This window comes from Chlorocebus sabaeus, chromosome 22 (genome assembly GCF_047675955.1).
Source record: "Chlorocebus sabaeus isolate Y175 chromosome 22, mChlSab1.0.hap1, whole genome shotgun sequence".
NCBI lineage: Eukaryota > Metazoa > Chordata > Mammalia > Primates > Cercopithecidae > Chlorocebus > Chlorocebus sabaeus.
This window is the reverse complement of record NC_132925.1, coordinates 55674436-55694891: the sequence shown is the minus strand read 5'-3', so window position 1 is coordinate 55694891 and position 20456 is coordinate 55674436. Positions and strand designations below refer to the sequence as shown.

The following is a 20456-nucleotide window of genomic DNA, read 5'->3' as shown; positions in this document are numbered from 1 at the left end:
TGTCTTCACTTCCCATTACCTTTCCTTCTACCCCACCTCAGACACTCACCTGAATGATAACCAGATCACTAAATGGACTGATACAAAATTTGGGAGATTCAGAATTTTATCTAAAATGAAGTTTCAGGATCATCTGCTATATCTACTGTTCCAATTCTAGTCACCACTAAAAAATAGAGTTGATGCTAATACAATTAAAATACCAGACAGAACTGCTCATTCTTTTTAAAAGTAATGTACTTATTACTATATCTGCTCAAAAACCACGTTCCTAAAATTAAACATAGTTTCACAAATAGGATTTTACAAAAAGACACTTAGGTATAACAGTCAGTGTTACTAAAATTATCACTCTCAGATCGCTTCCCTGTGGATAAAAGCAATTAACATTTTTGAAGTCTTAGTCATTTTAATATGCCTTGAAGATCAAAAATTCCTTTAATATTCTTTCAAGACATCTAAAAAATCCTCCAAAGGAGAAAATTAATTACTCATTCTGATATTTCTGGGGTCAGAGCATATACAAGCCTACACAACTACACCTTTGAAGTCTAGAACAAGGAACTTTTTCAGAGTAGGCTTCAGCTTGTCTACTATTTGGTCTTGAAACATTCTGGAAGGCCGTGCTTCCAGAAGCTGGATGAACATAAGATTTGGTACATGAACATTACAGCTGCCCTGTGGAAGGGCATTCAAACGGCACTCTCTGATGTCCCCACTGGTCCAGGCTACAGTGGATATTAATATATAGATTACATATGAGAAAGACTCACTGGCAAAGATTCAAAATTGAATCTTGAATTCGATGGAATTCCAAACCTTGGTCCAGGAAGATGTTAATAGTTTTATTTAGAACACCTGCAATTAATTTTTCACACCTTTTAGTCAGCTTTTAGCCTTATTTTCAGGTCAAAGTTGCAGAAATGTAAGCTAATTCTGTGTGTGTGCATGCACACACACATGCACACCTTGGCCAAGTGGGTTTTCCTGTAATATCTCACTCTTGTCATTCTCTGACTGAAAGTAGCAAAGCTTCTTCAGCAAAGGAAAACACTATCTTCACACATTCCTTTTGTAGCATCTTATTTCATTCTACTAGTAAAGAATTTACTTCTGAAGCTGAAAAGTAAGATGTCAAGTACCTCTGGCAAATGTATGACTGATGTTAGAGAAAAAACCCACAGATTTCGGTGTCAGACAAAGTTAAGTTGAGGTCCCATTTCTGTTACTTACCGTGTAATTTTGGGCAAGTTACTTAACTTTCCTCTGTGTCAGTATCCTCAAGTATAAAATCAGGATAATGATATAGGTATTCCTTAGGGTTTTTTTAAAAGCTTATTCAATATAACACACTAAATGTTTAGCATAGAGCTTGGTACATAGTAAATGTTCAACAAATGTCAGTTCCATTTTCATGAAACAGATTTGGGTCTGAATTATCTGAATAACTGCCTCAGCACCATGCTCCAATTTGCCAGAGAAAACCTGATGATTATGTGCTCTATTTTAATCTTTTATTTCCACTGTTTCTATGACACCAGGGTGCAAATTCATCAGAACCAGCATGGCAGGTACACAGGGTACTGTGGGGTAGGAAAAAACGCAAACATCTGCTATAAAAATCCTGAGGATTAAGGATTACTTACAAGTGGAATTTTTCTATTATCTGGTAGTTACCCCCAACCCCGCCATTTCTTCCCTTAATTGTGGCATTAACATGAATGCAGTTGAGTATATCCAGTTTAAAACAATAACTCTTTAAGGATAGATCACTGGAGGATCAATGCAGGATGACATGGCGACCAGACAATGGTACTTAAATAAATTCTATCAGCTACCATGAATCTTTCCTTGAACCCCTATTTTTAGTAATCTGTTCTGTAAGATGAACAATAGTTTATAAGCCAAATATTTTAGCAGTTGGCTGACAACATATTAGAATAGTAAAGTTCCAGTTTCCAAAAAAACTCATTCAATTATGACAATGACAAAAATTATCATGTTCTGAGCAACTACCTCTACAAGCCACAGTGATAATTACTTTGTACACATTAGTCTTTTTTTTTTTTTTTTTTTTTTTGAGACAGGGTGTTGCTCTGTCACTCAGGCTGGAGTGTAGTGGTACAATCACAGCTCACTATAGCCTCAACCTCCTGGGCTCAAGGAATCCTCCCACCACAGTCTCCTGAGTAGTTACAGGTACATACCACCATGTCTGGCTAATTTTTAAATATTTTGTAGAGATGGCATCTCCCTGTATTGCCCAGGCTGGTTTCAAACTCCTAGGCTCAAGTGATCCTCCCACCTTGCTTGGCCTCTCAAAGTGCTGGGATTACAGGTGTTGAGCCACCACGTCCAGCCTTCACATTAGCTTTAATTCACAGAAGCACCCTAAGTTTTCTCCCCATTTGACAAAGGCTGAGAGAAATTAAAGTAGAAAAACAGGAATGGGAATGCAAAACTCATCTTCTTTTGCCACACTGTGCTGCCTCAACAGTGGTAGCAGAAAAATCAAATGCTATTGATTTTACCAGAGTTAAGAATACCCTCTCCTGCCTATTTATCAATAAGGTGTTTGTCACACGACCATCAACAAAGTTCTAGAAAAAACAAGGCTAAGAGTTTCACTGCTCTCCACTAGAACTAAAAAAAGATAAAATGAAGAGAGCTCCAGATAAAATAATAAAAATAACTTAATACATGCAAAATCCTTAATAAGAGATGAAACCAAGCAACAGTAAGTTTATGTTCTATTTACAAAGCATTCACAATATATGATCATCTAAATTGCTTTGTAGACTCATCCAGGGAAGTTAGAGGGACAAACAAACAATAAAAGCTATTCCATTTTATCAATGAGGAAAGTTAAACTCTGGGAGATTAATTTAAAAGCCCATGTGCCAAGCACCTTTCCAGAGTCATAAAGCCAATGGCTGAGCTATCCTCCCACAATGAAACAAAGAAGACAGACTGCTAGGTACATGGATCTCAAGGAGTCATACACATTTCAAGGACTTGATGTTACAGTATCTTGAACTAAGATACATTCCCCTAAAACAAATGTTTCATTCATCCAAAAGATGGTCTGTCTCATGCACCACACCCAGTTTAAGCTCTTTCTCTTTTTTTTTTTTTTGAGATGGAGTCTCACTCTGTCGCCCAGGCTGGAGTACAGTGGCGCAGTATTGGCTCACAGCAACCTCCGCCTCCCACGTTCAAGCAATTCTGCTGCCTCAGCCTCCTGAGTAGCTGGGATTACAGGCACATGCCACCGCGCCTGGCTAATTTTTGAATTTTTAGTAAAGGCCGGGTTTCACCATGTTGGCCAGGCTGGTCTTCCTGACTTCAGGTGATCCACCTGCCTCGGCCTCCCAAAGTGCTAGGACTACAGGTGTGAGCCACTGTGTCCGGCCTAAGCTCTTTGAAAAATGCAAAAGATACTGAAGAACGATTTCATGTTCCCACATTTTCTCTAAAACTTCCAACAAAAAACAACTCACCACCTGAAACAGAATGAACCATTTAGCTTTCAGGGTATTCTAAAGTTCATAAATATTCCCACAAAAAAGATACACACAGTAATGTGTATAATAAAATACACACAGTAATGAGTTTTAGTAGAAAAAGATTTTGTGGCAACATTAAATTCATTGAATGTCACATTTAACAGTTATAAAATGAAATATAATGTCAACCTTCCAATAGCAATTATGAAGATTTTAAAAAATACAAAGCCATCATTGACTTACAGTAAGATACTTCCAACTTAGGATATTGTTCCACTAGTTTGATGTTTTTTCTCTCAATTTGACCAGAAACATAAACACTTATTTAATAATTTTTCTAGTAATTCCAATACCCTCTAAATGACAAAATCTCATTAATATATTTGTCTTCCTTACTGCCTACTCCACCAAACTTCATTAACCAATTTATGATGACGATTAACACTGATGAGATGATTTCCAAAACTTTAAAGAGTAAGGTTTAAACAGTACTTGCTTTTTGTTTGTTTGTTTGTTTAAAGTAGATTAATATATTTACATTGTTCAAAATCAAATGACATAAAAGATGTATACTGAGCTGGCCCATTTCCTCCTTTGTTCCCATCCAACCTGTTTTCTCTTGTCTCCAACATGCAATCACTTTCATTAGTTTGTTGTATATTCTTCTAGTGTTTCTTTATGCAAAGCCAAACAAATATAAGTATTCTTCCCCCTTTTAGAAAAGAGGTCACACGCTATACATGCTGTTCTGAACACTGAACTTTTCCATTATCCAGGAATCCTAGTTGAAATGCTGATTTTAAAATGTTTAGATCTAGTCCTAAGAAACAACCTGCAAAAATTCTCTCCTGCTATAGCCAAATCTGTTTCCTCTTTTCTGACCACCCAACCCACACAGTCCCTGTACCCTCACATCTTTCACAAGCAAATCAAGTGAACTAACCCAAGCCCATCTGGGCATGCTGTCTTCTGGATCCTAAAACCCCCAGAACCAGAGTTTTCTGTCCAGGAGACATTTGGAACTCTTATTTTCAGAAGAACAAATTCTAAATCTGAAAAACTTGTATTTAATATGTATACTGATAATTTTTAACTTTAAAAACATGATAGATTCTACTCTGAAAAATAGCACTGGACTGACTTTTTCTTCCATTATCCTCCAAGGTTCTGGAGTTACATGAAAACAGTGGAGTGGGGAAACTCATAAACCTGTAACTTTAATATGTCACCTGTTCATTTAACTTTTAATCTGGCCTCAGTGCCTTCTGAGATTTGGAGAACAGCAAAAACAAGCAGGAGAAAGCATTACATCTGAATTCAGAAAACTGGCTTTACCATTCATTAGGATCATGAGATTAAGTCACTTAATTTCTTTTTCAGCTGACTCAATCATTGCCTTACCTGCCCGGAAACAGGGGTGCTTCAAATGCTCTTGCTGTCCTTTCTACTACAGAAGCACCATGAGCCTATTTGTCTACGTATGTCCCACCTATTCAACTGTTCAACGGTGTGTTCATATATTAAAAGCAAAGCTTCCTAATTCGTGTGTTCTCCCCCTCCCCCACGGAGTATTTGGACACCAGGCATTAATCCCTAGCCCACAGTGAGATGTAGGGTGGCTGAAACCCATGGCAACATCATCTCTTTATCCTGGCATGCCACAGAAATACTATCATTTGCTATGTGTGCTGAAGAAAACGGTTAGGAAACATTGTATTAAGGATAGTAGAAAAAGAGAGAGGGAATGTATTCCTTTTAAGTCAATCACTTTAAATTCTTACAAAAAGTAAAGTGCTATGTTTTTTTAAGGAAAAAAAACATAAGAACATGAGGTTAGTTCCAAATATTGGAGTTCTCTTGGATCTCTACAAAAATTCAAGTTCAAAAGAGAATTAAACATTTGTGCTTACATTTAACTTACAAACTTAAGAAACAAAAGATTATCCGCTCTGAGAGTCTAATGTAAGGGAAAATTCTTTTAATTAGCAAAATATCCACTGCTACAACTAGACACTAAACCAAACTCTCAAGTTAAACGGGCAGGGAAACAAAATAAGGATGCTTCATTCTGTTTTTATTCTTTCAACTGTCAGTGGTATAAATGACTGATACAAATAAAAATCAAATAATAAAATACAGGGGGATAATAGAAATCGCTTACAACACTGAACCCCACAAGGAAAAAAGAAATGAAAGACAAGCAACATCCCCAAAATGAAAATTTCCTCTACCACTTAAGCTTTAATTTGATTACAAGCTTCCTTGATAACAGAAACTGAGGGGTTGAGTATGAAGCTGGTGAGGAGACTGGCATGTCTTCAGTAGAGCAAGGCCAAATCTATGTAATACACTCATTAATCCACCCTGAGAGTGCCCAATTGGACCAGATAAATAAATACCACATATTTCTAGTATGTTATGATTCTACTAAAGGAATTTGGTCTTGACTGGTGGTCCCTTCTAACTTTGAATCTTTTCCTAATTTCTATGGTATTAGTTACCCAAATCAAATGGGTGTCTCTCTTGACTAAGTTTCAGAGTCATTAAATAACACTGGCACTAAACAATGATTCACAATACTTTGTGACAGTCTTCTGTCAGGCTACCACCAACCAGTATTATAAGCCACTTTATGAGTTTCCAACTAGATGATATAAATTATGTTTGAAGTGAGTCAGGGACCTTAATCACAAAATTGAAGATAACATTGATGGCAAGATGAAGCATTATTTTATCTGCCACTAAAAGACAAAAAAATTGAGGTCAACTATGATACAATATTTCATTTTCACTTAGAAGTTTTAATTTGTACGTATCCAGAGAGTTAAACTTAGATAGACATAGGTTTTTACTTTATGCCATTGTTGTACATATATTTGTAAAAACTGAGTTAAATTGGCTAAAGTATTCCTAAATTGTCTTCATATTCAGACCCCAACTCTACTTCACCATATTTTGACTCAGCATCTCTGATAACTGAGTTTTTCCACAAAAACTCATCCTCTGCACCACCAAGAGCACCAGCATTTCTCAGATGTACTAGACTATTGATTGTTTCCAGGAATTTGATCTAAAACACTGACATCCATTCTGCAAACTGAACTCATAATTTTCTTTGTTTCCTCAATCACATTGCATATGTTGGCAGATAAGCAGTTTCTGTTAAAGGAGAAGTGTCTGACAAATTGACACTTGATAAACCTTAGCAATATTCTTTTGCATTAGTCATGCTGAAAAGAATTAGTTATGCTGTTATTGCTTTGAAATTTCTTCCATTTATTCCAAGGGATTTGGCCATTTCTCTTGCCTTCAGTCTGTCATGTAACAAATAGGCAATTCTTTGCACACATAATGTAACATGTCTTCATATACTTGTGGGTATCTTTCTTTCCTAGATCCTGTAAGGCACTTGACTGTTTTTCAAGAAAACACAAAATTCAGATCATTCACCCAATGATGAACATTACCTCCCTAACATCAAACTTAAATCTTGCTGCTATTTTTGTGCTTTTCTTCATGCATAATAACTTTTTTGGTTTCATTATTTTGTTGAAGACATATTACGTGACTAACTAATGGAATGCCAATAATACATGTAACCCAACCCAATGATAATACCATGAAGCGCTGTGACGTACACCCATTGGCAAACACCTCATGACTACAACCAGGCCATCAGCAATTTTAAGTTATTGCTGATTATAAGACATATCACAATTTCAGATATTAAAATGTAAAACTGAAAACGTATGTCTTAAAATGAATAAAATGAGGGCTGTGAAAGCACTTCTAAATGCCCAATCATTTAACTTAGTTACCTCTGTAAAGAAAAAAAAAAAAGTTTTTAATAAAAAATGTCCAGACGTTAAGTCCTAATTTCCTGAATTAGGAAGAAAATTTAGTTGATTTGTTTTATGAAGGTATAACAATCATATATTTATCAATGACTCTCACATCTATTATCTCATTTCATTTTCCCAACAGATCTGAGACATAAGATATTTTAATGTGCTTCTCTAAGATATATGGAAATGGACTTCAAAAGACTGAATCAAAAATCACCCGGCAGAACTTGATCTGTGAATCCATCAACTTAAAGCCAACTACTTTTCCTTCTAGCCCATAGCTGCTTCCTGCTGTATGCTCACTCTTTGACAATCTACTCTTGAATCATTTGCCAAGTGGTCTGTCCTGATATTAAACCAACACCATTATTTAAGGTCCATTTCTTTCACTTTCCCTTTAGCCTTAGTTTCTAGGTCTTATACAAGAAATAGACTCCACCTTTTAAGCTTAAAGATCTTAGGATTGATAAAACAGCAGAATGATTCAGAAACAGATATAAAAAAGAACCCAAATAAAATAAAAAATGTAAAGATTACCATACTTAATATTTACAATGAGTAGATATTTAGTATTTTAGTACAATTTAAGACATGAGTACTAGAGGAGACACTGCCCACTTTCTCAAAGCAAGCCTAGTAAATCCTTACATACCATCAGTAAAGCTAAGCTTCCACAGTGTGCAAGCAAACTTGGTGATTTTTTTCCTTGTTAAAATTGCAACTGGAAACAACTCAAATGTCCATCAACTAACAAATGAGTAAATAAAATGTATATCCATAAAATTAAATATTTGACAATAAAAAGTAATATAGTACTGAAACATGTACAACACAGATGAACTCTGAGAGCAAACTAAGTGAAAGAAGCTAATCTCAAAAGACCATATATCGTATGATTCCATTTACATAAAATGTCCACAAGAGTCAAATCTATAGAGACATAAAGAAGATCAGTGGTTGTCTAGGGCTTGGAGCAGGAAGTTTGGGAAGAAATGGAGAGTAACCGCTAATGGGTGCAGCGTTTCTCTGTGGGGTGATAAAAATGTTATAAAATTGTGATGATGGCTGTGCAACTCTATGAATATACTAAATACCACTGAATTGTACTCTTAAATAGTTAACTGTGTGGTATATGAATTGTATCTCAATAAAACTGTTAAAATATGTAATTAGTGTGTACTTCCACTGAGCCATGTACGTGTGTGTGCACGCAGAAATATGTACATATATTACCAACTAATTATAATGTGAAGTAGAATATAAGTGCTTACATTTTAAAAAATTATTTGATGGTTTCATCCCTGCTAAACTGCTGTGTCTAGAATAGTGCCTGGAACACAATACATATTTGCTGAATGGCTGAGTGCAATAGTGTAATGTCAGACCCTGTTATGGACAGAGAACAAAAGTTAATCTAGCATCACTATACTTATGTTCAGTTGCTAACAAAAGGATCACCTCACAATGTAGTATAAGGATACCCCTATATGACTCCTATCAAGAGGAAATCATTAAAGATGGTAAAACTTACAATATTACCCAGAATCTTGGTCAGTAGAAAGATAAATAATGAGAAAAGGCTAATCCCCTAATGAAGTAGCAGCAGGAGCAATATGTGACTGGGGATAAGTGTGAAAGTACTTTTCAATTCTTTCAGTGAGTAATGAGTTACAATGATCAGCCTTTGGATTAACCCATTTTAGTAAATTGACCCAATAAAGTTTACTCCATATTTCCCTCAGCCATATTTCCTTTACCTTTTTTATTAAACCCAGAGACTACTGCTTGCTCTCCTAGTTCCTCAGCCATGGTATACCTAAAAGCAATGACATTTTCCCATAGTCCTCTCATAGTTCAGTGATGCCAACAAGTCTGAATGAGGCTAGGACATCAACAAACTCGCCCTATTTCCCATATTCTCACAACCAGATAAAGACATCTGACTGCCCCACGTTTCCCTTTCAGTTTTTGCTATTCCCAAATGTCCCAAATCATTCTGGCATTCCAAAACATTCAAGCATCTAATGACTATGGTTAAAATCTAACTCTTATTCTCCTGACTCTGATTTTTTTTTTTTCTGTATTCCTACATGTGTGTTTAAAAACAAATACTGCACTGGACTTGCAGGAACGGCCTGATCTACGATAACAAATCAGGCAACCATATGTTTTACCCTCAGTCAACTAGAAATATAATTTTTTGATCTTGAAAATCTTTGGAATGAGATGGGAAGATTTCTCCTTCCTAATACTTCATTCTGACTAATTTGAAACTGTCTCCCAGGTATCCTACAAAAACAGAGGGTCACTGGGTATACTAATAAAAAATTTACTAACAATTCCATTAGTCAGATTAGAAATAGTCTATCATTCTACAGCAGTGTTACTAATTTTTAAATAAACTAACATCAAAGATCAAATAACTTCCAAGACACACTCACATTGACATACTGCTGGTAGCATTTTTAAAATCAGTACAATTCATTCAGAAGGCAATGCCTACCTATCAGAATAATAAATGTAAGAAAAGTGGCCAGGCACGGTGGCTCATGCCTATAATTCCAGCACTTTGTGAGGCTGAGGTGGGTGGATCACTTGAGGTCAGGAGTTCGAGACCAGCCTGGCCAACACGGTAAAACCCCATCTCTACTAAATATACCAAAAAAAATTAGCCAGGTGAGGTGGCACAGGCCTGTAATCCCAGCCACTTGGGAAGCTGAGGTAGGAGAAATGCTTGAACCTGGGAGGTAGAGATTGCAGTGAGCTGAGATTGCGCCACTGTACTCCAGGCTGGGCAACAGAGCAAAACTCCATCTCGAAAAAATGAAAAAAAAAAAAAAAAAAAAAAGTATTCAATAGGAACAAAGGAAGAGCTTTACCATAGCATCAGGCACGTAAGTAGAACACTGGAAAAAATGCAGAGCTCTAACAGAAACTGAAGGGTCTGGTAAATTATGGTACAGAGACATAACAAAATACTGTACTCATTTAAAAATAACAATTATAAACATAAGATATTATGTTGGTGCAAAATTAACTGTGGTTTCGATTACTTTTGTGCCAACCTATAGAAATGTTAACATTTATGACATAATATTAAGTGAAAGACCAGAACAAAAAATGGTATGTGTGCATGCATGTGTGTAAAATAAACCCTATATATTTTTAAAATATCTTTTCAAAATAACTCATTACCAAACTTCTCATTTTTAAAGTTTCCCCATCTATTTACTCAGTTAAATTTTTCATTTCTTAACTCTCCTATGTGCCATGTCTTTCTATCTCTGTTTTCCAATACAGTTGTTTTTATCTCCTTCACTCATTGTCTTGACAAAATTTCACTGCCTATCATGCTTTCTTTTCCAACGGCAGGAAAAATATCTATAAAAAGGCTATATAAAGGCTATACCAAACTCACCCTCCGATCCCTGTACTTCCTTCCCAAATCCTGCCTTGTTACCACTGTGAAGATGACCCAGCAGTAAAAGGGGACTGAAATGTAGGAGTGACACACCATACCATGCCTCAAAGCTACTTTCTAATTATTTCTGCCTAACTATCTATGTGTGCATATGAGGTAGATATTTAAAATAATCAACTACTGCATGTTTCTTACCTATTGCATGAATCTGATTCTGGTGAAGAAAGAGCTTCTTGAATATCAGTACAGCTAGAAGAATCCTCTTCTCTGTCAGGTTCCAATTCCTCTGGGGAGTCCAGATTTGATTGAGAAAAGTGGTTTGTTACCAGCTTTGATTGAGAAAAGTGGTTTATTACTGAGGTCATATTATCTTCCTGTCCTAGGAAAAAATAAATTTAAGAGTACGTTAAAATCTACAACTTCTGTACGCCTATTACTTCTGTAACACTTAATACTGCCATACGCACTTAGTAAAGTTGAAGAATATGTCACATTGATTCCAGAACTCTAGTGACAGCCAGAAAGCAAGAATTAACACTACAATGGTGCTACCTAATTATACTATCCAGCCCATGTTTTTCCAAGATTAATTAGTTTAAAAATAAAATTTATTTTAAAACCAGGAGCAGGAAGAATCTTGTAATTCTAATGAGGCATCTATTAACATATTACTAAGGAATTCTTGCATATTTCATAGATCAGAGAACACTGACAAACCAACGTAAGAAGTATAACCAAAAAAAAAGACTACAGATTCAACTAATAAGACAACCACAATATTTGTCACTACTATATGATAGTGAATCTATCTGGACATTTTTCTAAACCTGTTAAATAGAATCTAATTATTCTCTATGGAAAAGGACAACTAATCAGACATAAGGAATATTTCCATTTGATCCAATATACATCACATTTCCATGCATTCTTTGTCATATTCTCAGCTTTTAAGGTCTCTTATTGCAGATAAAAATAAAGACCCCAAAAAGCTGGAAGGATGCAGTGTTTACAAAAATGTGGCATACGGGAATGGCCAATTTTCTACAAATATGAGTGAGAAGAATATCTGTGAAAGATTCTTTAGTGCCCAGGATTCTCCTACTCATCATAAACTCTGCTGGGATTTTCATCTGTGCTGTCCTTAACTTTCAGGAACTGAGGAGGTACTTTCACATGCAAGCTACACGTGCCAATAATAGTACAGAGCTCCTTTCATGTGTTTCCTCACAGAGAAACAGAGCTTTCACACATCACTCCTCAAGCACTTGTAGAGGCAAGCGGTCTTCAACGAAGCACAATAAAAATACAATTGTCAAGGTTTGGTTATACAGAGAGAATTTATGGGGAAAGAACATAACACATTCTTCAAAAAACCTTGCCAAGTTCACATAGTCAAATTTTTTTCAGAAATAGTTCTAAGTTTTTGTTATACTGGGAGAACAGCATACTTCACAAGAGTGTAATTCCTAAAAATATGCTCCTAATGTCATCTGGCTATCAATAAACTATCATTAGCAAAACAAAACAGCACCCTCTAAAGTATATCTGGAAAAGAGAAAAAGAAGTTAGCCAGGATGACCATCCTGAACCTCTAAGAACTCCTCTTGTAAACAGATACCAGGATCACATTAAGAGGAGCCAATCCCCCAGTCAACTCGGTTCACCCAGGGACTATATTACTCAACTAGTGAGGCACATGCAAAAAAGCTGGCAAACCAGGGAACAGGAATTCAACTGAAAACAATCTTTTATTTTTGCACATTGTCTGTATTCTTTTCTTCTTTCACTCTTACATACACTTCCAGACAATATATTCCTTCTTGGGGACAAACAGCATTCAATAATCCGTGGGCATAAAAAATAAGTTATCCTTTCTACCTGCCCTTAGATCTCAGAATGCAGGACTTCAAAATAGAGCCTCAGGAGTGAGGCTCAGACATCAGAGCTCCCCAGAGACACACAACAAAAACAGGCTAAGTTTTCACTTGAGAGAATATGCAACTTGTTCACTTACATGAGCACTTCAATGTTTGTCCTAAAGAGCAACAATTATATTGGTTTTATGATGCTATACGAAATTCATCTTTTCAGTCAGTCTGTGTCTGTCTTCACCTCTCTCACATTCCTTACCCTCTCAGACATCTCATTCATGCACAGCAATCTAAAAGCAGCAATCACCTTTGAACCCCAGAAAGAGTAATATTGATGTTCATAAATACATATAAGCCATCAATGATATTCAAGAGAGGTTCAACTAATAAAAAAAAGTTCCCTTAAAGGGAAATATTCAGTCAGATTTTCTCAAGTGCTAAACTAGTTTCTAGAAATATCCTTTCACAATTGCATGAACAAGTTCGATTTGTTCAAAGACCATGAGTTATATACTGAGGCAGCACCTTATGCACAAATTGTTTATTAGTCACTAGGGAAATGCAAATCAAAACCACAATTACATACCATTTCGCATTTACAATTTTAAAAAAATTTAAAAATCAGAAAATAACAAGCGTTGATAAAGATGTGAAGAAACTGGAACCCTCACGCTTTGCTGGTGGGAATGTAAGATAATGCAGCCACTATGGAAAAGTTTAACAATTCCTCAAAAGGTTAAACATAGAACCAGTATATGAATCAGAAATCCCACTCTAAGCTGAAACTTAGATATCTGAGCATCAATGCTCATAGCAGCATTATTTATAATAACCAAGAGGTGGAAATAACCATAACAGATAAATGGATAAACAAAATATGGCATATACATACTACAGAATACTGTTTAATCATAGTAAGAAATTTTAAAATAAGCTACAACACTGATGGACTCTGAAAGCATTATGCTTAGAGAAAGAAGTCAACACACAAAGAAAATATTATACAATTCCATTTATATGAGGTACCTGGAATGGGCAAACTCATAGACACAGAAGGTGGAACTGCTATTACCAGGGCTATGAGGCAGAGGGGACGGAAGAGTTGCTATTTCATGAGTGCAGAGCTTGGGCTGGGAATGATGAGATTGTTTTGGATATAGGCATTGGTGACAGTTATACAATATTGTGAATTTAATATTGTGTATTTAATGCCAACGACTTATACATTTATGAAGGGTTAAAAAGATAAATATTGTATTATATATATTTTACCACAATATAGAAAAACATGATAAGGAATTTTCTTGCACACTTTCCCCCACTATGATTCTTTTTTGTTCACTGGTCCAAAGCCCAGGCAATAGAATTAAAATATTAATTTCAAATTTTAAAATGGATCAAAGTTAAGGAATGTGCTCTGTATTAGCCTACCAGTATATTAGCTTTAGACTGTTTGGCAGAACATTTCATCCAAAGTAAACACCAGTGTTCTATCACAAAAATAATTCACTCTCTTACAGGATCTCTCAGGATCTCCACCAATAAATTCTACACCTAGAAAACATCCTCAAGCTTAAATAACTAAGATATTTATGATTTGTCATTAACTGAAAGGATGATAGACAAAAAGAGATTGTTTCTTCAGGACATTCTTCCAACCATTTTCCGCACAGTAATAAATCTAGTTTACAAACTGCTACATGAAGTTTGTCTAAAAATACTTTTCCTCATTTCAAAGAACTAGGAACTCCAAAGTAAATTTCCTTGGTTTAATTTTCTTTTCATATTAAAAGTAAATAATGAAATTCAACATATGTCTGTTTTTAATTATACTTTCTTACCCATGCATACAGAAGATAGCTTTTCTGTAGATTCATCTTCTTTTGTTATTGTTACTGTTTTTTGTGACATTCCAACAATTTTCTTGTATCCTTTTCTAGCCTGATCCACCAGAAGCTGAAATTCACATTTATGTTTCTTACCTGAAATTCAAAAGATCTTCACAGTAAAGCTAGGACAATGAAAGTTAACCATCTACAACTGACAAACTGAATATCGAGAGGTGTACAAGGGATGGGCATGGTGGCTCACGCCTGTAATCCTACCACTTTGGGAGCCCGAAGTGAATGGATCACTTGTCAGGAGTTCGAGACCAGCGTGGCCAACAAGGTGAAACTCCATCTCTACTAAAAATACAAAAAAATTAGCCGAGCGTGGTATCACACGCCTGTAATCCCAGCACTTTGGGAGGCTGAAGTAGGTGGACCATTTGTCAGGAGTTCGAGACCAGCCTGACCAACATGGTGAAACCCTATCTCTACTAAAAATACAAAAAAATTAGCCAGGCGTGGTATTGCGTGCCTAGAATCCCAGCTACTTAGGAGGCTGAGGCACAAGAGTCACTTGAACCTGGGAGGCAGGGGTTGCGGTGACCTGAGATCACACCACCGCACTCCAGACTGGGCAACAGAGCGAGACTCTGTCTCCAAAAAGAAAAAAGAGGTGTACCAGACTGCTCAAGAACAGCAACCATAGGAATCACTTGCAATAAATTTAAAAGCTACCAAGCAGAAGAATACAAAGGGCTGCAGTGTCATGGAAGATTCTTTTTATCTTCTCTCTTCCTCAAATACAAATATGGAAACATGATATTCCTAGTTTGCTACTCTAGGTTTCTTCCCAAACTCCATTCTCTAGAGAGGCTTTTACATAATTAAATCATAAGAGCAAGAAAGATGCACGCTTTCTTAAATATATACAAATGATACCATTTTAACTTCCAAGATACAAGAGTACTAAGAGTATTCACTGGATCTAAAATAGAAGCCTCTAGGAAAGTTGAATCATAATAACAAAGGATATCCACTCCAGCTCTTTTTTTTCTTCACATTTCTGGCCTGTTTCCCAGTAGAGCGAGCCCCTTTAAGATTCTAAGACCTCTCCCAACCAATTCTACCTTACCTTAGGATACTATATTAACTCTAATCTTTATTTACTACCATTTTAACACCTTTGAATATAATTAACCCTGACCTCAAGATCACCATTATTAATGTATCAATTTGTTCAATAAAGAGCAGCCAGTCATCATTACTGCATGGACTTTAGGGCATGTATTTGTGATTCTGAACCATGCAGCTGAGGTTGCAGTTTACTTATCTAGCAATGTTAAACACTTAGGCCACAGTCCAAAGTAATGTCATAAATCCTGTAAAATTTTTAGAGAGAACCATACTACAAATGGTTAAAACAAAAATTTGACACTGTTTTCATACAAAAATCAAAAATGTACTTTTTATCACTTGGTTTCTCCCATTTTCCGTAGCACAATACTAAGGCATAAGGAATTTACTGGGTGTAGGGAAAAAAATTGAGCTTCAGTTGAACTACGGCATTGTCTAAATCTACTCTCCCAGGATTCCAGACATTCACTGCCTTTGAGCTATGGTATATGTTGTAGATAACTGAAAGCAATGGAAAATAATTCTTGACTATAGATATGCAAAATCCTGTTGGGTGGAGGTTCAATTGACTTCCATCCTCCAATGTGGAAGAAGCCAGTTTTTTGCCCGTTATACGTTCATTTCAATGTTCCTCATCTGTAAATGTGATGATTCTTTGGCTCCTTCTTTGATCACCTCATAATATCAGCCCTCTCTCTACTAATGAGCTTAAATCTTTAATAAAAACACATGTTCGTTTTACATCCGTATGAGAATGATGTTACTTGTTTTTGAAAATTATCTTTTAACACGAAAAGAGAAAAACTAAATTGTGATGCACAAGGAAGAAAATAGTTGGATTCCTATACGTGAATATTGACAGGCACAGCAAAGACATTCAGGCAAGAATGCTCCTAATTACAATATTTTTATGTGTATGGTACATGTATGAAAACTTCTAGTGAAACTAATGTGTTGGGCTATAAAATGTATGGTACATTTTAAATAAGAGACTAATTAAAATGTCAGCAAAAGAAATATATCCTGGACGTAAAGATTACTGGAAAAAAACTAACTCTTTAGAAACAAGTAAGATCCTATCTAGGATACAAGCTAGGTGATTTCTTTTAAGTACTCTACGCACTTGAGGATAACCATCCTGTATTTCTCTGGCTCCTTGGAATCAATGGGCTAACACTACCACCATCATTATGTAGTTTCTATTAGGCTAGGGTGACACAGTACTATGGGATCTACATAATTTAGTTAGACCAGGTCTAAGCTATTTTCCTACTAAGGCCACTCCACTGTACACATAAAGACTGGAGATTTAAGAATTAGTTAAGAAATTTGCTAAAGTAATAGCATTAACAGTTAAGAAGGCTTAATGACTTATTATCTTCTGAAGTAATAAAATCCCAGATTTAAATCTAATTACCCCAGAGCTAGGCTGGAAACCAAAAGTAAATGGTAGCCACTCTAGCCAGAGAATTCCAATAACCCCTACTCAGAAAATGAAAAATGTCAACAGATCAAGACTAGTAACATTGTTCCCACTTACCTCTTTACTTCATTTTAGAAGATTTGCCATTTGGCAAGGAGTACTATAGAGTTTAAAATCTCAGTTCTGGTGGGTATATGTCCTGAAATTACCTCTTAGAAGTTTTAAGTGGCTCAGCTAGTCGTGGGAGTGTCCATGGCTAAGTACACATTCAACCAACTCATTTTCTTCCAGATTTTGAATACTTGGATCATTCCATCCTTAGTTCCTCTCCAAGTTTAAATGTAATCATTTTTAGTACCAAGTCAAGCCCTTCACTCCCTGATCACTTTAACTACTCTTCTTCAGACCAGCCCTTACAGTCAGAGTGTCTCTGGGTCTGCCCAAGAACCCAGAACCCAGTGGCACAAAAGACTAAAAACAGGCTCTCTCAAGAGTAGAAAAGACTCATACCCTTCTACAGTGATGCCACTGAGATACTTCGTCCACTTTAAATCAAGAAATGAGTTTGGAGTCAGTGTTTGCCAAAGTAAAATCCCATATATTTCTTTCACCATCATACCACCTATTATAGCCAATCAGCTAAATGTGGATGAAAAACAGAGTTTAACAGTTATGGCTAATGTTCACTACAGGCTTATTCATCTAGCCCTGAACTGACTAGTGACACTTTAATTTCATGATCATAATTCTCAAATGAGCATTCAATACTGCTATACAACTCTCACACCTTTCTCTAGTAAAGTTTTCTCTACAATTCTCCAAAATATCTATCTTACACTTTCTTCTCTTTGTTCAAATATTCAACACTCCCCATGTGGCCCCTCTTAGTTGGTCTCGCACTACTTTGAAAAATATAGAATCATTCTAACAGAAACTCTGTCATCTTTCAAGCACCAGTATAACTTGTCTGTGCACTTATGATCTATTTCCCTTGTTCTTACCATGAAACAACTATCCTTGCTATAATTAAAGGCTAACCTCTAACTTATGTTCGGGATTCCATCATGAAGCTGTGAACAGAGACTGTGCCTTCGAACCTAGAGTGTGAATTATGAAAACAACTCAGCAAATCCAGACCAGCATTTTTTTCTTATTGAAATAATAAAGAGAATAGAAAGTATCAGAATGCATTAAAAATGGAAAAGGCAAACACCATTTTGTGAAGCCTTTGTTTCAGTCACGTGTATGTATACAGTTAGTAGTGATATAAAATGTATCTCTCACTGTGGGTTGTAGTCAAAAAGATCAGAAAGCCACTGAGTTAAATATCTCCCAATTTAAATAATAAACTTAAAAAAAAAAAAGCAAACAAAACCCTCCCTTGACCCAACACCCCTCCTCCAGCTATGACCCTATTTTTCTGCTTTCCTTTACACTAAAACCTCCCCCAAAAAGTTGTCTACCTTAATGGTTTCATTTCCTCACCTCCAATTTGGTCTCAATCAACTCTAAATACTTCTGACCTCTAAATACTTCTGAGGCTGGTCTTGTCAAGGTTTGCTGCTTCCAAGCTGTGAAACCCCTGTTCCCTTCTATCTCTGTGAAATGTAATGTTGTCTGTTCACAGCAACGTTTGGCCTAAGTCATGATTTGTTTTCTCTCTATCTCAGAGATCACAGTCCTATGCTACCTGTTTGTTTCCCATTATCTGAAAAACCATTCAACATTCACCTGGTTTTCTAGGTTTTTCTTTTTTTTTTTTTTCATGGAGGAGAGTAAATCTAGTCTCTGTTATTCCGTCTGGGCTAATAGAAATCTCTATTTTTATTTTTTGGAGAGGGGGAAACAGTTTTTTTTTTAAATCAAAATATGTTATTTATGCTAACATGTAATGGGTTCATTGTTAATATTTTTGAAATTTCTTGGTTTTAATTTCTTCTTTGACCTACGGGTTATTTTGAAATGGATTATTTAACTTCCAAATATTTGGTGACTTTCCCAAGGGCTTTGTTACTGATTTCTAATTTAATTTCATTGTGGTCAGAGAATGTATTCTGCATGCCAAATGAATACTCAAGGTGAACTCTCTGCAGATCACTGGGTTTCTCCTTCCAGTACTCCGTCCTGCAAACTCTAACTCCTTTGGTTCCTCTGATCTCTCAGCTCTTTCTCCTTAACTTAGAGTCTCCAGGCTTTGCCTGGAATACCCACTTGCCCACACTATAGCCAGGAAACTTTAGTATAAGGCTCATCACATTTTTTGCTTACCTCTCAAGGATCCCTATCCTTCGGTGCCCAATGGCCAGTATCTTGAAAATTGCTATTTCATATACTTTGTACATTCATTTTGCTTGTTTTAGGTAAGAGAGTAAATGAAGCTATTCCATGGCTGGAAACAGACATCTCTAAGTTTTAATTGATAATGTGATACATATTAATAGATATGACCCACATAAACAAAAGTTCTTTGGTGTCCTTGAGATACAGAATGGCTGGGCTCCTGGCTAAACTCCACCCTCAAGCCTGGGACCTTGGCCCTAAGTGAAAACAGCTGACCCCATCTCGCCACCCAAATATTGCCTTTTTGGTCTGCCATGCTTCCATCCTTTGCCCATAAAAATACTTCAGCTGGCAGAGCAACACAAGCAGCTGATGCAAGCAGTCAGAGATGCAAGCTGCTGAGCACTGGGGATACAAGCAGCTGAGCATTGGAGATTACAGACAAATGCAGCTGACTTCAGATGCTGCAGCTTCAGGGAAAGACCACCTTCTTCCCACATCATCCCCTTTCCAACTCCCATCAGCTGCCAGCCATCACTCAATAAAATCCTCTACATACACTACTCTCCAATCCATTTGTGCAACTTCATTTTTCTAAGACGCAGGACGAGAACCCACGTGCTGAAAGGGCAGGGGCTAGGACACTGCTATGGGGCCTGTACAGAGCCCGCTCCCACCAGAAAGGAGCGTCCGGCTGGTTCCAGTATGTGTTCCCTCTTGCAAGGAGTGGCCAGCAGTGGGCTGAGTGAAAGGATCTACTCCAGTTCCCACCCACAAAGGGGGTCAAGGTCCAGGGAACTATCCCATCATATGGGGGCTCATCCAGGATATGACAAAGGGTGAGCTAAATGTGGAATTGTTGGATCTATCTCTTTTCCAAGATCCTGCCACCTCTCTCTTTCCTTTGGGTAAAAGGAATGTTGATTCTGTTTCCCTTCATGGAGGTGTAGCTGATCTGAACTGCGGTAGAGATACAGTGATTAAAGGAAACCATTTCCAGAGAGCAAGAGGCTCTTATCCCAGACCCCCAACCCCCCACTATTCATTTTAAGCTTTTTTTTCTTTTCTAAGAGAGACAGTTTTTTTCCCAACCTCAGGACTTTGCTTATGATAGGGAAATGACAGAGGAGCCACCCCTGAGGTCATT

At 36.6% G+C, this 20456-nt stretch overlaps 1 protein-coding gene across 5 annotated transcripts in view; it reads right to left on the bottom strand.

Annotated features, from left to right (window-relative positions):
• RAD18 (RAD18 E3 ubiquitin protein ligase) overlaps positions 1–20456 on the bottom strand; it is an 82450-nt gene that overhangs the window by 11966 nt on the left and 50028 nt on the right. For 4 of the 5 annotated variants that reach the window (XM_038003628.2, XM_007985101.3, XM_073009903.1 and 1 more), the window contains 2 exons: positions 14485–14625; positions 10968–11151 (listed from right to left, as the gene is read on the bottom strand). In XM_038003628.2, coding sequence (XP_037859556.1) covers positions 10968–11151; positions 14485–14625 — 325 coding nt within the window. The remainder of the gene's footprint in view (positions 1–10967; positions 11152–14484; positions 14626–20456) is intronic. The other variant, XM_038003629.2, reaches the window with a different exon arrangement.